This window comes from Octopus sinensis, unplaced genomic scaffold, assembly GCF_006345805.1.
Source record: "Octopus sinensis unplaced genomic scaffold, ASM634580v1 Contig16297, whole genome shotgun sequence".
Classification (NCBI taxonomy): domain Eukaryota; kingdom Metazoa; phylum Mollusca; class Cephalopoda; order Octopoda; family Octopodidae; genus Octopus; species Octopus sinensis.
In genome coordinates this window covers 6,923-30,411 of record NW_021834258.1, presented here as the reverse complement: position 1 = coordinate 30,411, position 23,489 = coordinate 6,923, and the positions used below count along the sequence as shown (strand labels likewise).

Genomic DNA, 23,489 nt, shown 5'->3' with positions numbered 1-23,489 from the left:
CAGACAGAAACTGATGAATGTGCTTGAGCAAATACTGGATGAATCATCGGTTAGGATAATCAGACTACTACTTGCGAACACAAGACTATCTGTGAGGACAGAAGGAGCAACTTCCCGTAGTTTCAAAACAACGACTGGGACACCCCAGGGTGACTCCCTCTCCCCCTACTATTCACCATCTATCTTGAATCTGCACTCCGCGACCTCCGTAAATGCTATACGGGAGACATAGAAGAGGCATCTTATGCCAATGATGTGGATTTCGTATCACGGGACGTGACCGCACTCCAACATCTACTAGAAAATGCACCTATGGAACTTGGGAAATGGGTCCTCAGCGTAAATGTGAACAAAACTGAGATTACGGAAATCAAAAGAGAAGATGATACTACCCATAAAAGATGGAGACACACTAATAAGCTTGGATCCCTACTGGGAGACGCTGAAGATGTACTAAGGAGGAAAACACTGGCGAATTCGGCAATGGCGAAACTGAAAAAAGGATGGCTAAGAGCCAAAGGACTTGGAGTTGGCATCAGATGCAGGCTCTACAACGCGTTTGTGAAACCGATCTTGCTGTACAACGCTGGGACATGGGGATGTTCCTTCAACGATCTACGGAAACTGGACTCATTCCATAGAAGGCAACTAAGAAGCTTACTCGGAATGGAGTGGCCACGTCGAATATCAACCAATGGTATCTACAACAAGTGTATGTGCTCCTGCATCAGCGAGGATGTGGTAGATGCCCGGTGGAGGCTATTCGGGCATGTACTAAGAATGAACCCGGACGCACCCGCTAACAAAGCGATGGAAGACTACTTCGACAGATGCGACATACCCTTCCGCGGACGACCTAGATCGACACTTCCAACTGCCTTAAACAAAGACCTAACTCGAGTGAGGAAAAACCTAAAGACGGGGGGACGATCTGGACGAATTGAGATCACTCGCACACGACAGAGGAAAATGGAAAAACTAACCTTAAATATCGTTACATTGAGTGTTGCACATGCGGGGCTATAAACATTATGGCTTTCGTGAAAGTGCTATAATAATAATAATGAAAAGAAAGGTTGCTCATCCTCGAAATATTTGTAGAACTCAGCGAGTTTGAGTTTGGTCCGTTCTACATGAACCAAACTCGCTGAGTTTTACATGCAAAGAAAGGTTGACCGCGAATGTCGTGTATTCAATAAATTATGGAAAATGAAATATTTTTTTACGAAAGATGAATTAAAGCAGAAAGCTTATTGTTTAATATGCCACGAACATATTTCTGTTATGAAGGAGTATAACATTTGACGTCATTATGAAACAAATCATGCTCCGATATATTCCAAGTACACTGGAAAGCTACGTGAGGATAAATTTGAATCACTGAAGCGCACTTTACAAATTCAACAAGGCCCTATAAAAAATTGTTTTTTACATAAATTTTCTGAACTTGACAAAATTGACAGCGATATAATTTTGTTCAAAAATTCATTTTCTTTTAATGTTGAGAATGTTCAACATGAATTACAATTAGAAATCAAAAGAACAGCTCAAAGATTGTCACAGAAGGACCAAACTCACTGAGTTCTACAAATATCTCGAGGATGATGAGTTTCCGAGACTAAAGAATTTTGCGATGAAGATGATTTCTATATTTGGCACAACATAACAAAGTGAGCAAACGTTTTCGAGGATGAAATATGTTAAGTCTCCCCATGGTGCAAGATTGACTGACGGACACTTAAAATCAATTCTCATGATAGGATGCAGTAATTTAAAACCAAATATGATGAAGTTATCAAAAATCACAGTTCCATAGCTCTCATTAAAATTTTTGTTTAAATTAGTTTTTATTGTAAAAAACACAATTATGAATTTCTAGTAAAATTATAATCCTATGCACGTGCCAATTTGATGGCAATTCGTCTCGTATTTTCGAGCTTAGCGATAATGCCATTCCTCTCAGCAGTAGGGTACCATCCCTCGAACCCGTATGTAAGCAATGAACATATAAAAATGTTCCCGGACAAAGGTGGAAGTGAATTATGCTTCTGAGAATTTGAGTGCATTTCTTTCTCCTTGAATCGGAAGTGTTCTTGAGAGCCTTGTCTTCTCGAATTTGAAATTAAACATAAAAAAAGAGGGAAACAACGCAGAAGAGGCATACTTTGTCTCATTAACTTTCTCTCTCTTTTTTGGTTTTTCCTTTTAAACTCAATCGAAAAGAAATTTTCGGAAGACCTCCAGACGATTTAAATTAAAACGATTTGAATCGTCGGAATTTTATATTTTCGTGCTGCACCTGGAGTGTTATTGCGTGGTTTTTCTTAATGTGAGATGAATGAAAAAATGCAATTGTGAGCAATTGTGAGCAATTGCTTTTCTGTGAGCAATTGTGGGGGATATGTCTTCACTGCATCCTCAGACAGTTCTCTCCGTTGTGGAGTCGAACACATGATATTCACATTCCAAGGAAGACGAACAAGATGAATTGGGGAAAATAGATTATGAGGACGACGACCGAGTTGTGCCTGGAATGTACCTGGAGATGTTGAAATCGCGGGGAAAATGACGTGTTCTACGTTGGATGAGAGCGAGAAGTTGAATGACGCAATTGAGCGATATCGTGTTGAGGTTGGGAGACGAGGATTGGAGGATTACCGTCTGAGTGAGTGGATGATGTCAATATGGCGTTGAAACAGCGGAGGAGTATTTGATGACGGTCCTCTCTCACAGTGAGGCCGTCAGAGTTAGATCGGTGCCTCGTTCTACTCCCTTATTCTTACGCTATTGAGTTGATGACTGTTTTGTTGGGGAGTATCAAGGAGAGGTCACTCAGAGTCGAATTTGAGTGTTCCTGTATATTCTTTTTGTTGCGGGTGCATCATTTGAGGATGACTGTCGATGTCTCTGCACAGAGTCTTGTTTACAGTCTGATTCAAAATGTCCAATCTGTTTTGGAGGAGAGAAAGGTTATTTTTTGTGAGAAATTGTAGAATTTGTTTGGATTTGTTAATGCAGGACTTGCGTATCTGAAAGGTCAGCTGTGTAGAAATAGCGAGCCAGTTCTTCTCCCAGAGAAAAATGTGAAGAATTGGGGGAAGCGTAAATCCGTCAGAAGATTTGTTACTTATTTGAACTCATACGAGTGATATTTTATAATTTACTAGTAGCTCCTGCGGAGGCCCTGCTCGCTACGCTCGCAGTTTCCTTAAATAAGTATAAATTTATGTAGATATATAAATGCGACCTGCTTTGATATAACCTTATTTTCTAAGGCCTGTGGATAAACGATGTTTGCAGTCCGTCCATCCTTGGCAAATATAAATAAATTTTCTCTTCTACCTACCCTTGAGCACCCCACATACAGCTGGCCATGTGAAAAGCACTCGTTCTCTAAAAATAAGCCTACTACCTTTAAAGACTGTCCCTGGGCCTTGTTTATTGTCATAGCAAAACTTATCTTCAGCGGAAATTGTAGTCTCTTAATCTAAAAGGTAATTCTTCCGAAATCAGAGGTATTCGTGGATATAAACATCCTCACCTCTGTAATTACCTGTTAATATTGTCGCTTCTATTACGTTAGCCATCAAATTCTTGATAACCAACCTTGTACCATTGCATAATTTAGGTGGCGCAAGATTGCGGAGTAACACAACCGGTACACCTATTTTTAATTTCAATAGATGATTCGGCATTCCAGATGGATCTAAGGAATTTAAAAATTCTACAGGATATTCGCAGGCCCTTTCATGGTCCATAATAACGTCGACCGATTTATATATTCTTTCTCTGCCAGGGATTTTCATTAATAAATCTAAATTTATATTAAGTACCTCATCATTAAGTGGAGCTAATATAGCTCGTTCACGCAGCCAGTCGAAATTCACGTAGTGTTCAGATAGTTCGGAATAGACGGCATTCAATAATTCTTCTGCTGTTTCTACGAAAATACATAATTCTTCCGGTAGCCTAATTTTCTGGTCTTGCATTTCTGAAGTGATTGCCCCATTTCCAATATCTAGAAGGATTTGTGGGAATATGCTATTAACGCCTTGTAATGTGCACGTACATTTACATCTAAGCTTACCTTTTTCACGTGTGTCCACAAATATGACGATTTGAGGCAGGCATTCAATTCATCCGCAGGCGTCCCTCTTTGAATAATTGGCAGCGTCTGTCTAAAATCACCTGCCAATACAACTATTGCTCCCCCAAATAAATGGTCGCTACAATTTTTTTTAATTTTCATCATTTTTTTGATTTGTATTTTCTTCTATTTTTGTAGGGGGGATGGGGGGAGTATTTTTGATTTTTGAGCTTAAAAAACAAATTAAATTAGAATCAACAGTCACATAACACACCGAGTAGTTATTTAACAGATTTAAGAACGATAAGATAGATAATTAAAACAGGCATACCCAAATAAATTTAAAGTTAACGCAAAAACAGAAATTTGTTTAATTTTTTGGCTCGAAGGTTTTGGGGGACCACACCATGTGAGTCGAGGACTTTCTTATTGTTCATTTTAACAAAAACGCAGAAAATAATTTGTTTTTAATTTTTGACTTGAAGGTTTTGGGGGACCTCATCATCGAGGATATTCTTTCTTATTAAAATTTTTTGACAGGAAGGTTCTTGAGGATATCAACCTTTTATTGTGCCTCATTATCGAATAACTACAAAAGGGAAGGTTTTGACAATTTGATCTGGTTTGTAACAATTTGAATGTGGGTGTGCACAGACAGACAGACAGACACACAGACAGACACACACCATACCATTATTTATTAAGAGCTCGAAGGTTTTGGGGGACCACACCATGTGAGTCGAGGACTTTCTTATTGTTCATTTTAACAAAAACGCAGAAAATAATTTGTTTTTAATTTTTGACTTGAAGGTTTTGGGGGACCTCATCATCGAGGATATTCTTTCTTATTAAAATTTTTTGACAGGAAGGTTCTTGAGGATATCAACCTTTTATTGTGCCTCATTATCGAATAACTACAAAAGGGAAGGTTTTGACAATTTGATCTGGTTTGTAACAATTTGAATGTGGTGTGCACAGACAGACAGACAGACACACAGACAGACACACACCATACCATTTTATTATTAAGAGCTCGAAGGTTTTGGGGGACCACACCATGTGAGTCGAGGACTTTCTTATTGTTCATTTTAACAAAAACGCAGAAAATAATTTGTTTTTAATTTTTGACTTGAAGGTTTTGGGGGACCTCATCGTCGAGGATTCTTTCTTATTAAAATTTTTTGACAGGAAGGTTCTTAGAGGATATCAACCTTTTATTGTGCCTCATTATCGAATAACTACAAAAGGGAAGGTTTTGACAATTTGATCTGGTTGTAACAATTTGAATGTGGGTGTGCACAGACAGACAGACAGACACAGACAGACACAGACACACACATACCATTTTATTATTAAGATTGAGTTGTTTTGTAATTTCTTTAATTACACAAATAAGCGCACTTGTTAAAATTTTGTGCTCACATTGAAGGTTTTTGGACAAATCGTATAAAAAGTACATTCAGCTACTCAGGTTTATCTCAATCGCATAATTCGGGCCGATGATGACAAAGGTGTTATCCTTCATAAAGTAAAAATAAAATTTTCAAACTTTATTATGTCATTTAATGTATTTAATTGATTTGTTCATGTCAAAATAGCGTATTTTGAATGTATATTAAGTAATTAAACTTTCTAGCATATTTACATCAAAACTATATTTATGCCAACAATATTTTTCGAGTTGCATAACACTTTTTATTGCATACTAGCTCAGCAGTTCGCTTCGCTCACTGCGAGCTAGCTCCTGCGGAGGCCCTGCTCGCTACGCTCGCAGTTTCCTTAAATAAGTATAAATTTATGTAGATATATAAATGCGACCTGCTTTGATATAACCTTATTCTAAGGCCTGTGGATAAACGATGTTTGCAGTCCGTCCATCCTTGGCAAATATAAATAAATTTTCTCTTCTACCTACCCTTGAGCACCCCACATACAGCTGGCCATGTGAAAAGCACTCGTTCTCTAAAAATAAGCCTACTACCTTTAAAGACTGTCCCTGGGCCTTGTTTATTGTCATAGCAAAACTTATCTTCAGCGGAAATTGTAGTCTCTTAAATCTAAAAGGTAATTCTTCCGAAATCAGAGGTATTCGTGGGATATAAACATCCTCACCTCTGTAATTACCTGTTAATATTGTCGCTTCTATTACGTTAGCCATCAAATTCTTGATAACCAACCTTGTACCATTGCATAATTTAGGTGGCGCAAGATTGCGGAGTAACACAACCGGTACACCTATTTTTAATTTCAATAGATGATTCGGCATTCCAGATGGATCTAAGGAATTTAAAAATTCTACAGGATATTCGCAGGCCCTTTCATGGTCCATAATAACGTCGACCGATTTATATATTCTTTCTCTGCCAGGGATTTTCATTAATAAATCTAAATTTATATTAAGTACCTCATCATTAAGTGGAGCTAATATAGCTCGTTCACGCAGCCAGTCGAAATTCACGTAGTGTTCAGATAGTTCGGAATAGACGGCATTCAATAATTCTTCTGCTGTTTCTACGAAAATACATAATTCTTCCGGTAGCCTAATTTTCTGGTCTTGCATTTCTGAAGTGATTGCCCCATTTCCAATATCTAGAAGGATTTGTGGGAATATGCTATTAACGCCTTGTAAATGTGCACGTACATTTACATCTAAGCTTACCTTTTCACGTGTGTCCACAAATATGACGATTGAGGCAGGCATTCAATTCATCCGCAGGCGTCCCTCTTTGAATAATTGGCAGCGTCTGTCTAAAATCACCTGCCAATACAACTATTGCTCCCCCAAATAAATGGTCGCTACAATTCTTGATATCTCTATATGTTCGATCAACTGCTTCGAATGCGCCTTTATGAGCCATCGTACATTCATCCCAAACAATTAACCTAGAATGCATAATTCTATTACCCGTAGTTGAATTTTTTTTTACATTACAAACCGGTTCAGTAGTATATGAGAGATTCAACGGAATGTTGAATGTCGAATGTGCGGTTCGACCGCCATCTAAAAGAGTTGCAGCAATTCCAGAAGATGCAACTGCTAAAGCTAGTTTATTTTCGCTTCTGACCTTAGCTAATAATAGATTTAGAAGATAGGTCTTACCTGTTCCACCCGGTGCATCAATAAAAATGATAGAATTTTTGATTTGTATTTTCTTCTATTTTTGTAGGGGGGATGGGGGGAGTATTTTTGATTTTTGAGCTTAAAAAACAAATTAAATTAGAATCAACAGTCACATAACACACCGAGTAGTTATTTAACAGATTTAAGAACGATAAGATAGATAATTAAAACAGGCATACCCAAATAAATTTAAAGTTAACGCAAAAACAGAAATAAATAGTTAATATTTCTACGCGTTTTCGCATAAATGTCTTGTCAATAGATAATCAATTATGTAAATCTTTATTAAAATTGCTTTTTACTTTTTAATTTAAAGATTAGCATACTTGAGGTTGTCAGTTTCGGCGATTAAAAAGATAATAAGCCACTTTTTTGAGATATTATAAGGAAAGATTTGAATAAAGGTAAATGTAATTTAGATGACTAATTTGAATTTTAATTGGCTCTATCTTTTAAGGCATTTAAACATTAGCATTATAGACCTTGTTAAATTGCATAAATTCATTATTAAATTTCTAAATTATTTGACTGGAAGGGATTATATATTTAATTGGTATGCAATTCTATTCAGATTGCCTCTTTTGGCTGGAAGGGATTATATATTAAATTTGCTATGCAATTCTATTCAAATTGCCTCTAACATAAACAGGCCTTAAAGCTTTTTTAAATTGAACATGTAAATTTTGGCGATCGAAAACAGTAATTAGCTTCATCTTTTGTGTATTATAAGGAAGAAGAGTACAGATAGTCAATTCAAGGTAATTTATAAATGGCAATTTGTAATTTAGATGTCTAATATGAACGAATATCATTAAAAAAATATTTTAGAAAAAATACGTTATTAAATTTTTAAAGTACAAAATTGGTTTTCTTTATTGTTGTTCATTTTTTTTATCTGTTTGCATTGTTTTCATTTGATTTTAAGTTTTGCATTTTTTAATGTTTTTTGGTATATATAATTTTTTGTGCATTTTTTAAGTCGAGGACTTTCTTGTTGTTCATTTTAACAAAAACGCAGAAAATAATTTTGTTTAATTTTTTGGCTCGAAGGTTTTGGGGGACCACACCATGTGAGTCGAGGACTTTCTTATTGTTCATTTTAACAAAAACGCAGAAAATAATTTGTTTTTAATTTTTTGACTTGAAGGTTTTGGGGGACCTCATCATCGAGGATATTCTTTCTTATTAAAATTTTTTGACAGGAAGGTTCTTAGAGGATATCAACCTTTTATTGTGCCTCATTATCGAATAACTACAAAAGGGAAGGTTTTGACAATTTGATCTGGTTTGTAACAATTTGAATGTGGGTGTGCACAGACAGACAGACACACAGACAGACACACACCATACCATTTTATTATTAAGAGCTCGAAGGTTTTGGGGGACCACACCATGTGAGTCGAGGACTTTCTTATTGTTCATTTTAACAAAAACGCAGAAAATAATTTGTTTTTAATTTTTTGACTTGAAGGTTTTGGGGGACCTCATCGTCGAGGATATTCTTTCTTATTAAAATTTTTTGACAGGAAGGTTCTTAGAGGATATCAACCTTTTATTGTGCCTCATTATCGAATAACTACAAAAGGGAAGGTTTTGACAATTTGATCTGGTTTGTAACAATTTGAATGTGGGTGTGCACAGACAGACAGACAGACACACAGACAGACAGACAGACACACACCATACCATTTTATTATTAAGATGCAGTACATTTTTCTTTTAGAAACTTCAGTAATTGTGCTGTTTAAATTGTCATTTTCATCGTTATTGTTTTTAAGAAATTCATAAAGTTTGTGATTTTAAGAATTTTGTTATTTTCGTTTTCAAGATTTTAATAGCAGTTACGTGACCGCAATTTCATTTTTGTTTTTTGCATCAAATATTTCATTTTTTAATCATTTTTTCCAAAGTTGTATAAATATAATCTAAAAATCATCTGATAATATAATTAACTTTGATTTTCTTCTTTTTATTAGTTTTTATATTTCTGCCTGTTGCATAAATCACACATCATTCATTTGTGCTTTACATTTTTAAAATAAATAAAATTTTATTTATTTAATGGGAGTCAATAAAAAATAAGAATTAATTCATTTAAAAATTTCAAAATTTTAATCAAATTTTTTAATCTACTTAAATGCACGTTTGATACTGTTTCTCCATTATCTTTATAATAATACACGTAGTTTCAAATTTTTCTGAAACTGTGTACTTATTTATATCCAGTTAGTCATATAATGGGTATCTACGGTTACCAAGGTTATCATCCCTGTCGTGTTTCAGCAGCACTGTATCTCCAATTTCAATGTTTTCTGCGTCATATTTCCACTTACGACGTTTTTTCATTTTCTCTCCAGCTTTAACAAGGTTTTAATGCACTGTTTTTTCAGTTCTTTTATCGTCATTTTCAAAATAATTCGAATTTGACTCATCTCTTTGTTCTGCATTTGTTCCGTCAAACATTAACAATGCATTTATTTGATCTTCTGTTCTTTCCAAATCTCTTTTATCCCCCATAAAAATTTTGAAGGGCGCCCATTTGTAGTTTCATGTTGTGTAGTGTTATATTTGTATACAATTTCTTGATAAAATCCTTGAATTTCCCTAGCATTCCGTTGTATGCACCTCTCCACTTGCCCCTGAACCCAGGGTGCTCTAGGTCGTCCACATGAGTGATGTTTAATCGGAGCACATTATTTCCATGCATTTATTCTTGAACTCTTTCCCATTGTCTGTTTGCAAGATAAACGGGGGTCGGATTGAGAAGAAAATCTTTTTTAACTTTCTTGTTATTTCTTCAGCTGATTTCGTTTTAGCAAGTTTTACCACTGCAAATTTAGAAAAAGAGTCGATTACAACAACCAACTATGACTTATTCAAAAAAAAGACCCATCCATAATTGCTGTTAAGGTTTGAATATCTTCTTAGATCCACTAAATCTGCAATATACCGATCTCTAGGTCCTCTTGCAATTATGGGGGTGATAGTTGGTTTTGTTGCCATGAAATTTTTCGATTAACACTGATTAATAACATTACTTGGCAATAGACACATTTTGCCGTCACACTACAAATTTCTTCATTTGTTACTGAATATATTTGGTCTCTACCAAAATGAGTATTCATATGCTTCATATATACGTTTTTTCAGGAACTTTGAAGCAAAAACGATTTTTAAGCGTCCTGAGCCTTCTCCTTTTCTCTTTATCGTATATAGTAGTGGTGTCATCAAAATTTTTTATTTCATTAAGTTGGTTTGTCGTTATAAAATATGGCAGTAGGTGGGTTATCCAACCCAGTGGGCTATAAAACCGGTGACAATGTGTTTAAAAGTTTTTATAATTCCAAATCCGTAGGCTGATGTTAGCCAGTGCTATTTTGAAGAAAAACACGATTTCGATGTTTTGAACTTTTCTGAATGTAATGCGAGGGACGGTTTGATGAGGAGTAAAATTTGTTTTTTTTCGAATCAAGATAAAAATTTATTAGCCAGTTTATAAATATCTTTCCACTAATCCAAGCTTGTTTTGAATTTTCTGAAAACTCATATCAATAACATTCAATATCAGAGAAATTACTTCCTTGCTTCAAAGAACATATTTGACAGTGACTTACAAATTATCTAGCACATGCATTTACGAAAAAAACTAAAAAAGACATGATAAAACGTGAAAGTATAAAATTATCCTAAAAGAGCTAAAGGCAGTTATTATTACACATTCATATGAGCATTAAAAAAGTTATAATATCACAAGTGAGCGAGAGGGTGTAGAGATTTCTGGTCATCACCGTTTTGTAAGCTCTTAACAACGGAGTTAAGATCCGTACCAACACTCCCGGAAGGGTAAATCGCAGTCTTTCACATTATTTCTCACAATACTCCATTAAGTATTTTTGCATTGCGAGATTAGCGGGAGTGGCTGGACCCAGTCTTCAAATGTGTCCAAAAATTTCCAGCGGTTTGCAAAAATTTCTGTGGTTAGGGCATAATTAACGTATAGCAGCGGTTCTCAACTTTTTTTTAGACTGGAGACTACTTTTGTACTATAAAATTTGGTGAAGATTATCTTAAATAAAATAAATATTTTTGCTAACATTTTTTGCACAATTTTTGTGAAAATTATAAAAATAACAAACAATTTAACGGCAACTCAATGAGATTCCTGATCTTGTTTGTTTAAAAAAAATTTTTGGGACCACGGTTGCGAACCGCTGCGTTATATTGTTTGTAGACCGATTGATTATTGATTTTAGATGGCCAGTAAATTCCACGTAGAGGGCTAGGTGCTGTTTCGAACAGAGAGCCAAGTTTCTTCACAACACTAACTCTAATTTCTATCGAGAGTTCTCGGAGAATTGTTTAGAAGATCAATTAAAGTAACATTGTTGTCCGAAGCGAATCAACATCGTCAATGTAGACAATTTTGGTGATAGAGCTTGACGATGGAGCCATCGTAATAATGCAACACAACACAAAAAGATATGAAAAACTCATTTTCAATATCCATGGAGTTTAAATTCATTTTATACAGTAAAAATGAGCATTCAACGAGTTATAAATATGAAGTAGAAAGTGCAGATGTTTAGTATTTATACTGTCATTCCGGGAAAGGCTGACTAGGTCTAGAACAGAGGTTGTCAAACGGTCGCATTGTTAAAATTGATGCAAAAAGTGTCAAAATTGAATGTCGCATGTCAAGTTTGAATATTTTCTTGGACCATTTGATTTATCAGACAAGTAATGATTTGAGCAGACGTGTACCAGACTGGAACTGTGCGGACAATTAGTATCTTCAGATATCCAGGGCGGAGCCCGTCGGCTTCTGAGGAATGCCCGTACTCCGCCCTCGGTATTCTAATTTCATGTTTGCGGCTTTGAGTCTGTTTGTGTGACTTTGATGATTGGAGTGGGGGCGAGTCTGAGCAGTATTCCTGAGCCATGAAGGAGTGGATGTTTTTATTCATTCGAGTGGCTAGAGATGTTGTATCCCGATCAGCTTTTATAGGGCACCGAGAACCCAGGGAGCAAAGCTCAGAAGTCGAATGCAAGTTGATAAGGCATCGGCCGCAGCAGCTCGTGCTGCTTGGGGATCCTCACAGGGATGTTGCGACATTTGCGTCTCTCCGATATGAGCTTCAGGATGGAAATAGGGTCGGACAGAGCCCGGTCGGAAGGGTTTGGACGACATATTGGATTGCTTCGGTCTATGCCCAGGCATGAAGAACAATTCGGGGTGGGAATAGCAGACATGGCTCTCTTGTTCATTTTGGCACAGCAAATGTGAGATAGATTTGAACAAGTTGCGCACTAAATCCAACGTTTTCGACTATTCGAAGTGTTGCAAATGTTACAAAGTTTATTAGATCACGAACACCATGTCGACTACAGTTGGTATTGTTATCTACTCGTACCCAAAACGTGCAATTTTTGTGATTATGTAATAAGGACGAAGGTATAAATTAACGTGCACAAATGTTCAAAAACTCTGCTTGCACTCAAGACCCTGCATTATTTTATCTCGCCAGGAGACTGATTTATCAGAACAAAAAATCAAGTGCTGAATGAAGATAAATACAAAGAAATCCTTATTGACAGATTTTTGTTAATTTTACTGTCTTACATTTTCGTTATAAGTAAATTTAATAACTTGTTCAATATACCTACCTTTATACATACAACCCTGAAAGATCTGGTTGTTTTTGGTTCGCCAATCTCCGGTGGAGGGTTATCTACTGCTATCGCGGATAAAAAACGTGATCTATTTCTGACCCTGGAAACAAATCTCCGACCTCCATGCACACGTGGGGCTATTCCTCATTACAACTAACTTTGTATTCCGCGTCTCACCTACTTACTTCGTTTATCCCAATGTTTCCTGGAACTCAACCTGTTGTCTGACCTGGATTCTATTATCTGGAAGTCTTTTGAGAAATTACTCAATGTTAACTTCTATGGAGACAAACTTACTCATGTAATGTTACCTCTACTATTCGGTAATATTGGTATCCGCTTGTATATGGACATTCTCTGTCTTGCTACCTATCTTCGCTCTCGACATCGAGAAATTTTGTCAATTCTGTCTTTTTCCTTTCCTAAACATTTCGAACTGTGTCATTCTCGAGCTGGATCATTTTCAAAAAGTTAGGATTCCATCCAGATTTGTAAAGAAATCGTGAAATCCCTGAAACCAAGCGTCGATCAAATTGAACTCGCCTCAATGAACGCAGCCGCACAATCACACTCAGGGGACTGGTTAAATGCCGTCCCACTATCTTCAGCCGGTTTACTTTTGATGATGAGTCAGTTCGACTCGGCGCCTGTCTTTGACTCTTTGCCATCCTCATCCGTGCAAGTGTGCACAGTTGATAGACTCTGATGTCCTCCACGGTTAAGCGCTGGACGTACCCCGAGACACTCCAGTTAAAAAAAGTCGTCAAACGGGGCCTAATGCCGCAGGCTTCCCTTCGGTTCTGGAGCCCATTGGTCCAGATCGCGGAGACTGCAAACGTCCGGACGGGATGACGGTCTTCCCATTAGCGATGGAAAGTGTTCATATGGGATGTAACCTGTGCGGGAACTTTTGCTCCGGATACCGTTACTCAGTCTGTGTTGTGTCCTAGCTTTGCGTCTCGCCGGCCGAAGAAAACAAACGGAGGAAGTACGCATCGCTTCCTAACACATAAGGATTCTTTCGTCGATCGGGAAGCCCATTGGGAGGAAAACAAATGACTCCAGGGAAACCAGGTGGATGTATCAGAGAGTATCGATAGCAATCTTGCGAGGTAATTCGCTTGCTATTCGCGGTGGGGCAAATGGCGAATTGTGATTTTCAAAATTAACAGTTATCATAATTAATACGATTCTGAAAATAAAAGATTTTGAGGATGCTAGTGGAAAAATTTCAAAAACACTAGAATCAGCAAACCCAATAGATTATCAAAAGCCTGAGAAAAAACCAAATTTTGCGAGATTCAATAAAATAAGACAGGTTTATTTTCACAAAAAAGATATCGGACATAAAGTTAAGGGCCAGTAGGAGGCCTTACTCATAAAGTCGTCCATCGCTATTTCGTTCTCTTCTCTAGATACTTTCGGAACTAACTTTCAACAAGGTCACCAATCATAGGAAAAGTTTCCTGAAAGCTCGGTAGATTTACATCAAAGGCCACCTTGAGCGCTAGTCTTCTAGTTTTTTGTAGTATTTTAACAATTCTTGCCTTAGAAGGGGACAAGATCCACCCTTCCAGCCCATACATCAGCACAGGAAGAATGGCAACTCGGAAAATGAATAGCACCGTCTCAGGAGGTAGGCGAAATTTAATAAGGGATATGATCATTTGTGTGTCTTCGTCACACTTTCCATTTTCAGAAAATTGAACTCCCAGGTATAAAAACGATTGGATCTTCTGAATAACGTCAATCGTGTATGTTTTTGCACTTCTTGCTGATACTCGAGTGAGCGTGCACTTTTCAATTGACAGAGTCAAGTACTTTAATGCCATCCACTGTTTTATTTGCTCTTAGTAGATTTTTAGTTTCATTTACGATGTTGTCGGTAGGATTGCTTCGTCCGTAATAATAATGTCATCAGCATAAATAAGCACGTTAATTGAGATAAACACAGGTTTTGGAGAGTCTGCCATGTACACGTTAAATAGAAGTAGGCTGAGAACTAAGCCTTGAGGTACTCCCCTTTTTTGGAGAATGGCTTTTGAATCTTGGCCAAGTTTGACAGAAGAGATCCTCCCATTCAAAAAGCTCTCTAACCATTTAAGAATTTCCACATCAATGTCACAGTTTTCAAGGTTTTTTAGCAGGACTAAGTCGATAAGTCAGAATCTCGTGCCTTAGATATTATCGAATTCAGTCGAAAAATGCAGTCAGCACAGAACCGGTTTGGGTAAAAACCCCACTAATCTTGAGAGAGCAAGTGGTTCTTCTCTATGTGCAATATTAGTCTTATATATAATTTTCTCCATTATCTTCGATGTATAACAGATTAGGCTTCTTCTTTACGTTTCTTAGTTTTTCAAACTATTCGAACTTTGTTTTTTTTCCATGATTTTGAAACATATCCTTTCAAATTGAATATTTTGGAGTTAAAAAGGTTTGTAAGCAGATACACCAGACAATCTGGTGCATGCTTAAAACAGACCATTGGAATCTTGTCATATCATGGGGCCGCATTTTTGGCTACTCTTATTGCTTCTCAGATTCACTAATTGGGTAAAGTTTTAATCTGCTTGTGTATTTTACTCGAGGAGGCTTTGGTAAGGAGGCAGATGCAAGCTGATTGCGGAGGAGTTCAGTTGTCTCCTCTTGGCTCGAAAGGCATCCTCGTAGGGGAATTACTTCGGCCTTTGTTTGGGTTCCGGTAATTTTACTGTATGTTGTCCAAAATTTAGAGTGTTTACTCAAATAGGGGTTCCAATTAAGAGTGGAATTCATCCAACATTTCGGAAAGACCCATAAAAAGATCTGTTTTAGTTTGACATGTCGTGAAGACCGTCAAATTCTGTTAAGACATAAAAAATGTTATTCATACTAATCTACTGATTCGTGTATTTATTTTACAGTCGTATTTTCACACCTTTAAATATTTTTTAGTGGTTAGTTTCAAAAAACAAAGAAAAAAATTCTAGAAATAATAAAATGAAAAAAATGAAAGCGGATGACGGAAATCGATTTTAAACAAAAGATAAATCAATAAATTTAAATTATTAAAAGTCTTTTATATGTGGTTTTCTCTGTCTTAAATAATTGTGGTTGGTCAAAACCTGATGTGTTTGTATTTAAAAAAATCGAATCGATTAAAAAATCAATTAAATTCAATAAATACCAGAAAAGTTTAAAATTATTGAATTAAATAATATTTGTAATATTCAAAAAAGAATTTGATTTTAAACACAATAAATAGGAAAAAGTTAAGTAGATTTTTTGTCCATTAAAACATATTGAAATGTCGTGCACAGAATCTGTTAAAGACGAATGTGCCCATCTCGTCAGTTCGGACGGATCTAACAAAAATATTTCCGACACATCGTTACGATCGAGTCTCAATTCGTAGGGAAATTCGAATATTTCTGAATATGATGAAAGGCATGATCGGAGTAGGAGTCCTTTCCTCCCCTTATGCTGCCAACCGTGCAGGAATCGCGGTTTTTTTTGCAAAATAATGACAGATTGGAATTCCCACTTTCATGGCTTTATGTATTATCAACATTTATCAAATTGGAGTTCTAGTTCGATGTTATTCCCACGTATGTGCTAAAATCTCGGTCCCCCATTTGGATTTAGGGGACCTAGTTTTCACCGCCTCTCAAAATTCAAGTCTCCTTCCCCGGAAAATTGGGGAGGCTGGAAGAATCATGACAAATTGCATTGTGTTTATATTTCAATTTGGTGCCACTTCTGTGTACATAATATTCCTGGGCTCAACAATGCGACAGGTGGGACCCTGACTGTTTTAAAGTAGATTATAAACGAATTCCATCCTAACAGTCTTTCGTTGACGACTTATTTTATTTTTGTCACGTGTCCTCTCCTGATATATATATTCCTACATGATTTGGACTTGTTGTCATATTTTTCACTGTTTGCCAACCTTTGCACACTCATCGGGGTCCTGTTGGTGTTGTATTTCTCCAGTCTGACAAATAATCCACTGTCCTCTCTCCGTTTAGTGGGCGATTTCAGAGGTGTGGCTGTGTTTTTTGGGGCCAGTATTTACTCCGTCGAGGGGATCACTTTGGTCTGTCTCATCTCTCAGTGAGTAGGTCCTTCCTCTCTATTCTATCATGGAGAAGAAACAGTACTTTATGGGAATATATACATTCTGTTTATCCATCCAGGTTATTCTTACGTGGGGACTTCAATTTCTTGGGAATTTGAAATATGGGGACAAACTCTGTGGTCTTGTTGCACTCAATCTTCCTCTTAATGACACGTACTTTTATATTTACAACTTTTAGTCTGTCGCTTTCACTTCGATTTATGCTGATATGTTCGGTGTTTGTTTCGTTCGGATTGCAGTTCTATGTTATGATCAAATTGGTTGTCGGACAGTTCTATCGACCTCATTTGTTCCAATCAATCATTGGCCGAATTGGAGAATATAAGTTTGAAATGATTGTCAGACTGGCTGTACTGCTTCTTTCGTGTTTGTTTTTACATTATTTTGCAGTAGGAGCTTCGATTGGGATTCCTTACTTGTCTATGATGATGTCAGTTTTGGGGGCGTTTTGTGGGATATCTCTTGGAGTTATCCTCCCTGCTGTTGTCGAGTTGATGACATTCCATGATGAGCCTCAGTACTTTGGTCCCTACAAGTGGCGAGCAATTTTGGACTATGTTGTTATTTTGGGTAGTCTGATGCTTATGGTTTTTGTCCTTTATGTCTCCATCATTGAATTGGTAGACGCCTTTCACGGACATCCTCCTACTCCTGAGGCATGTCGTAATTAATATCTATTTTTTAATAATACAATTTGTTACACAAAGATTTTATTAATGGTTGCATTTATTCTAACGAATTATCATTGGATAAGGAAACTTGTAATGAAGATTTGGAGGTGTATTCTGGTTGGCACAAACATTTTCTTACGGTCTTTGCATTTGATTGGAGAATTATGACTGTTGTTTTTTACCACTATGATGTGTAACTTTGGGGTTATAAATATACTTTGTTGTTTTTCACCATTTTCAGTTCGATTTTGACAATGCGCTGTTAAATTTTGACACTTTTTACGTAAATTTTGACAAATTTTGCTGTTTGGACGCACATAAGGACTTTTCTAATCGGCTAAATCAAGATGAGAGTTAATAAAGACAATTTTATTAATCAGGTTAATGGAATCCCAATCGTACAATTTGCAATGATTTTTCTGCATTACTGTAAAAATACCGAATTTTCTCCCGAGTTAGATTTGTCATAGAATATTCTAACGCATTTTGTAATAATAGTGCTCGAAATTCCTTCCATTTCCTGCTGCATGAACATCGTTATGAGGATTGTTGTGATTGTATAAATATGTCTTTATCCCGATTTTGAGAATCGAAAAACAGCCTTCGCATGGATTTATCTGCGGAGAATATGGTGCATCAAATCTTCGAATTGTATGTTCTACTTGTTTGCCTTCAAAATTTCCTTATTTTTTGTGAATTGGAGCATTATCCTTATAAATAATAATTTCCTCTCCAGCTAAACTCTCAAATAATGCCGTCATAAAATTGCTAAATTTAGATTTTGTGAAGGGCGCGCTTAACACCGCTGGATTCCCCTCAATGTTAGAACCGATAGGACTGGACCGTGGGGACGGAAAACGCCCTGATGGGTCGACTTTATTCCCGTTCAGGGCACTCGTGTGGGATGTTACCTGTGTAGACTCATTTTCCTCATCATCGTTGGTTGACTGCGCTTCTCGTCCAGGATCTCCATCTGCCCTTACGGAATCTAGGAAAACTGCAAAATATGGCTCTTTGACCGATACCTGCTGCTTCATTCCTCTGGCTTTCGAGACCAGTGAGATAATTGGACCAAAAGCCCTCAAACTCCTCTCAGAGATTGGTTTAATCATCTCGAGGAGGAGTCAAGACAGTCGTGAAACGAACTGGCTTCTTCAGCGGATATCGTTCGCGATATTACGTGGAAATTGCCTGTCCATCCGCTCGGCGACTCATCTAATTTAGTTAACTTCTCTAATAATTTTACACGGTTTAACGAAAACAAGTGTTGTTAGCATGTAAAAAAATCTCACAATTGTTCCATTGTCATCAATTGCCAAAATGAGGTTAAGATTCACTCCTTTGCTTCCCTTACTAGAATTATTGCACGTGATTCTATATAGGATCGGCCGAATTTTTTTAATGTAAAAAATTGAAATTTGTTTTGTCCAAATTTATTTTTCACTTTCAGACAAAAATTAATAATTATTCCGTTTTCGTTATTTATAGTGTTTTATTTCATCAACCTCACCCTCCCGTTCAGTGCACGGATGGGCAGATTCATGTCAACGCGCAGTCTAGATTCAGGGGATACTTTTTCGACAGGCATCGATGACCTGTGCCTTGTCTCGGCTTGCATGCTTTCTAAGGTCTTCCGCAACACCAGTGTCTGGATGTATGCCTTCACCCTGTCTTTCACTGCGATAGAATCCAGATGACTTTTGAAGAATCTTGAGACAATTCCATCCCAAGTAAGTACCACAGGGATTATTTTCACTTTAAATTTATTTTTCTATTTGTATTACGTTGATAACCCAATGAAAATATTTTTCTTTTTTCGATATTTTCCTGACTATTTCTGGAAATTTTCGTAATTCCTTTATTGTTATTAATGGATTATTCTCGATTTTTTCAATTAACAAATTCATATCATCATCCGTAAGTTTACTCGTAGCATCCCTTCCACCTCAATGTTTACAAAAATACGGATTTCCACTTTTTACAATAGCTATAGCTGTTGTTCTCTTGACACCAAGATCGCGAGCAAGCTGTATATAATCGCCAGAATCTTCCTAATCTTTTAATGAGTTTAAAACGCAGCTTCCTCACTATTTCCTTACACTAATATTTTTTAACAATTATTAATTACTTAAAAATCAAAATTAGGTTTAATTTTACTAGTTGAAGTACACAAAAATAAAATAATTAGAAAAACAAAGGGACCACAATTGAATCCTAGGGGCCACCTGTGACCTTAGAGTTGATTTTAATCAACCTAAAAAATCAATGATTTAAATCGTTAAAAAATCAAAAAAATCATTTAAAATTGCTTAAATTTATTAAATGTCTGGAGTCTTGGAGAATTCTGGAAAGACTGGTAATTGCAGAAAGGAGGTAAAAGGTCTCGTATCTCGAATGAGGCATCATTATTTGTTATGCCGAACTAATGTTGATATCCTGAAATTCGGTTCAAAATTAAAGTGGTTTAATCAGAGAATTGCCCCTGAGAATGAAGGACCAATCATCAATGAATTTCGTTACTACGATGACGTTATCGAAAAAAAATTTGATAGATATGTAACTTGTGAAGAAGACAGATCCGATATTGATACAGATATTGCTTCCAAAGTCCAAAATATTTGCCTAATACGTCGTGTTGAAAAATATCCAATTGCTGTCGCTTTAGACAAAATTTGCCATGCTGTAGAAATTTGGAAGGAACTTGAACAGACTTATATGGACTATGAATGTACGGCTATTTTAGAAAAAGTGAAAACTCAAGCTGATTAAGCATTAACACTTTTCCACTTGCGAATCTAATTGACCCAACATGTTGTGGGAACAGTAGAGATTGACCTCGTTTTGAAGTATTTATGAAACAATTTCACTCGTCAAAAAAATTCTTGGAGCAGCCGCTTCAACATGTGGAATAGAACGAATTGTTCGACTTTTAAATGTACGAAATAGACTTGGAATTGAAAAGGCTGCCAAATTTGTCTTTATTTACAGCTTTTAAATAACTATGATTTCTATTTTATTTTATTAATTTTGTTTTTGAATAAAAATAATTTACAGTCAACCTCGTTAATCTTAACTTCTATAATCCGAATTTTTTAATTGAAATTATAAATTTGTAACTTTTTCCTGCCAAATTTGATTAATACTCGAAAATTCAATAATCTGGAATCCGAACGCTAGGATCAATATAATTTCGGATTAATTTTATTTATTATTATTAAAAAATCGAAGCAGGAAATTGAAAGGACATTGGTTGTGTCATAATGTCGACCCAAAATGTCGAATCAGAGTTGACACGTCAATATGACTTGAAACGAAAGTCCAATTCAATAAACCTGATATTTTCGTTTATGACAAAAGGAAAGAGAAATTCATTTAATCAAAGTGGGAGTTACCTCGCAAGACCGTTTAAAGCAAGTTGAAGTGGAGAAATTTCACAAATATAACTGCTTGCAAAAACGAACTGTCGGTTTCTATGAAGCAAAAGTGAAGATTATTCCAATTGTCTTGACATGGGATGGAGTTGTCTCAAAGTTCTTTAAAACTCATATGGACAAGTTATCCATTGAAGAAGGAACGAGGACATACATCCAGTCCGTTGTGCTGAAGAGGACGCTAGAGAGTATGGTTATCGAGCACAGACACGGGATGAAGGTAGACAACGAGGAGTACGCCTCTGCCGCCAATCAACTTACGGAGCTGGTATGTCGTGAGAACATTAATTGAATAAATTCATTGACGCAGAAATAGAGAATGAAAGAAAGTTTATGGAAAACTCGTCTTCCAAGCAAAGAAGAGAAATCACTGAAGATCTAGATTTCTAATTAGCTAGTTTCACGTGATTGTTTTTCTTGTTACATGTTCCGTTTTTATTATACTACACAGTTTTAGTAAAAAAATTAAAAAATAATTTTGTTGATTAATTTTTAGAAATTTAATAACAACACGCTTTTCGTAATTCTATGGTTAGAAAAAGGACTGAACTCAAAATTGATCTAAAAGAACAGATTTGTAAATTAGGATTCGAGGAAAATGTCGCTGAATGAATTGCCTCAATTTATCAGAAGAGAATTAAACCTGGACCTAGGAAATTCTACTTTATCTGAAATTTTGAAAAATAAAGAACAATGGAAAAATAGTGAGATCTCAAACACTTACTATAGACAAGCTTCTAAAAATCATTATCTTTTGTGAATTCATTGATAGAATGGATATCTCGAATGGATGCTATTAACGGTTACTTGACTGATGAAATTACACCCCTCGACAAAAAATTTGGTTATTTATCTTTCCTGCTTTTTTTCATTTAAAAACGAATAAATTCATACTTTAAGATCCTTTAGATCTTCTTCTAAAATAATATTTTTTGTATTTATAATTAAAATAGATTTAAATTTTAATATTGCAAGAAATTTAAAGCATGTCGGCAATTAGGTTAGTGACATAAAAATTGGTTATAAAATTTAAACCGTCAAATTATGCTAGTATTTAGAGATTGATCTTAATAAAAAATATTTTTAGATATAATACTCTCGATTCGTTTATGAAAGGGAAAATAATTGCGCTATACGACTTAAATATGTCATATATTAAAATTTCTAAAGAAACCGGTGTTCCATATTCAACAGTCGTAAATTTTATCAAGAAATACAATAAAACTGGATCATATGACCGCCAACATGGTTCTGGAAGACTATCAATTTTGAATAATGTGCAAATTAATCATTTGGTACGCACATCAGAGGAAAATTCATCTTTAACTGCTTCTGAACTCTCTAATGAAATAGAAAAGTTTTCTGGAACACGTGTCTCGTCTCGAACCATAATACGAAATTTAAATAAAAATGGAATTTTCGGAAGAATTGCAAAGAAAAAACCACTTCTAACAAAAAACACATGGTTTCCAGATTCGAGATCGTCCAAAAATTTCTTCAAATTTCAAACCATGATTTTAGATCAATAATCTTTTCTGATGAATGTATTTTTGAATTATTACCGATCCAAAAAAGAAAATTGTGTATAGAAAAAAATTTGAAATGAATAAATTCGAAAATATTACTCCAACTGTCAAATTTGGAAAAGGTAAATATGATGTAATAAAAAATTAGGGAAAGTCATGGGTGGGGTTTTTTTTTCTATCATGGGGTAGGCGATTTGGTATTTATAGACAAAACGCTTAATTCTGCAAAATATCAATCTATTTTGACCAATAATTTGCCATTTTCTGTACAAAAAATGGGGATTGTTGACTATATTTTTCAACAAGACACGCTCCCTGCCATACATCAAAATGATTATTCAATATTTTCGCGAAAAAATATTAAAAAATTGAATGGCCTTCGCAATCTCCGGATTTAAATCCGATAGAGCATTTGTGGCATATATGAAGTTCAAATTAGGCAAAGAAAAAATGAGAACATTCAGGCACTGAAGGAAAATCTATTAGATATTTGGAATTCTATTCCATCAAAAACACTTGAAAAATTAGTTGAGTCAATGAAAAAAAGGTGTTGGGAGATCTATTCGGCAAAAGGAGGTTATTCTACATATTAATCTCACAATAACCAAATTTTATGCCAATGAAAGTCGTTGTTTTTTCCAAATTTCTTAGACAAAATTTCAAAATTTAAATAATTAAATTAATTTTATCAATTTTATCAGATTTTAAAATATATCTGAAGAAAAAATTAAATCATTCTTTGTATGAATGAAGTAAGTTGAAGATTCACCAATATTTATGTCGAGGGGTGTTATTATTCTAAAGCAAGGAATTTGGAAAAAAGCTAAATATTGAAGACCTGCAATTTAGCGAAGGATGGC

General features: G+C 35.7%; 1 protein-coding gene across 1 annotated transcript; it reads left to right on the top strand.

Annotated features, from left to right (window-relative positions):
* The first annotated feature begins 312 nt into the window (after positions 1 to 312).
* Positions 313 to 1,026, top strand: LOC115230747. Its single transcript, XM_029800884.1, has one exon. The coding sequence runs from the start codon at positions 313 to 315 to the stop codon at positions 1,024 to 1,026; it is 714 nt and encodes a 237-aa protein (XP_029656744.1).
* The last annotated feature ends 22,463 nt before the right edge of the window (positions 1,027 to 23,489 follow it).

Bases quoted from the DNA above. Each gene is read 5' to 3' on its own strand.
- LOC115230747 (XM_029800884.1), top strand. From the start codon at position 313: ATGGAACTTGGGAAATGGGTCCTCAGCGTAAATGTGAACAAAACTGAG.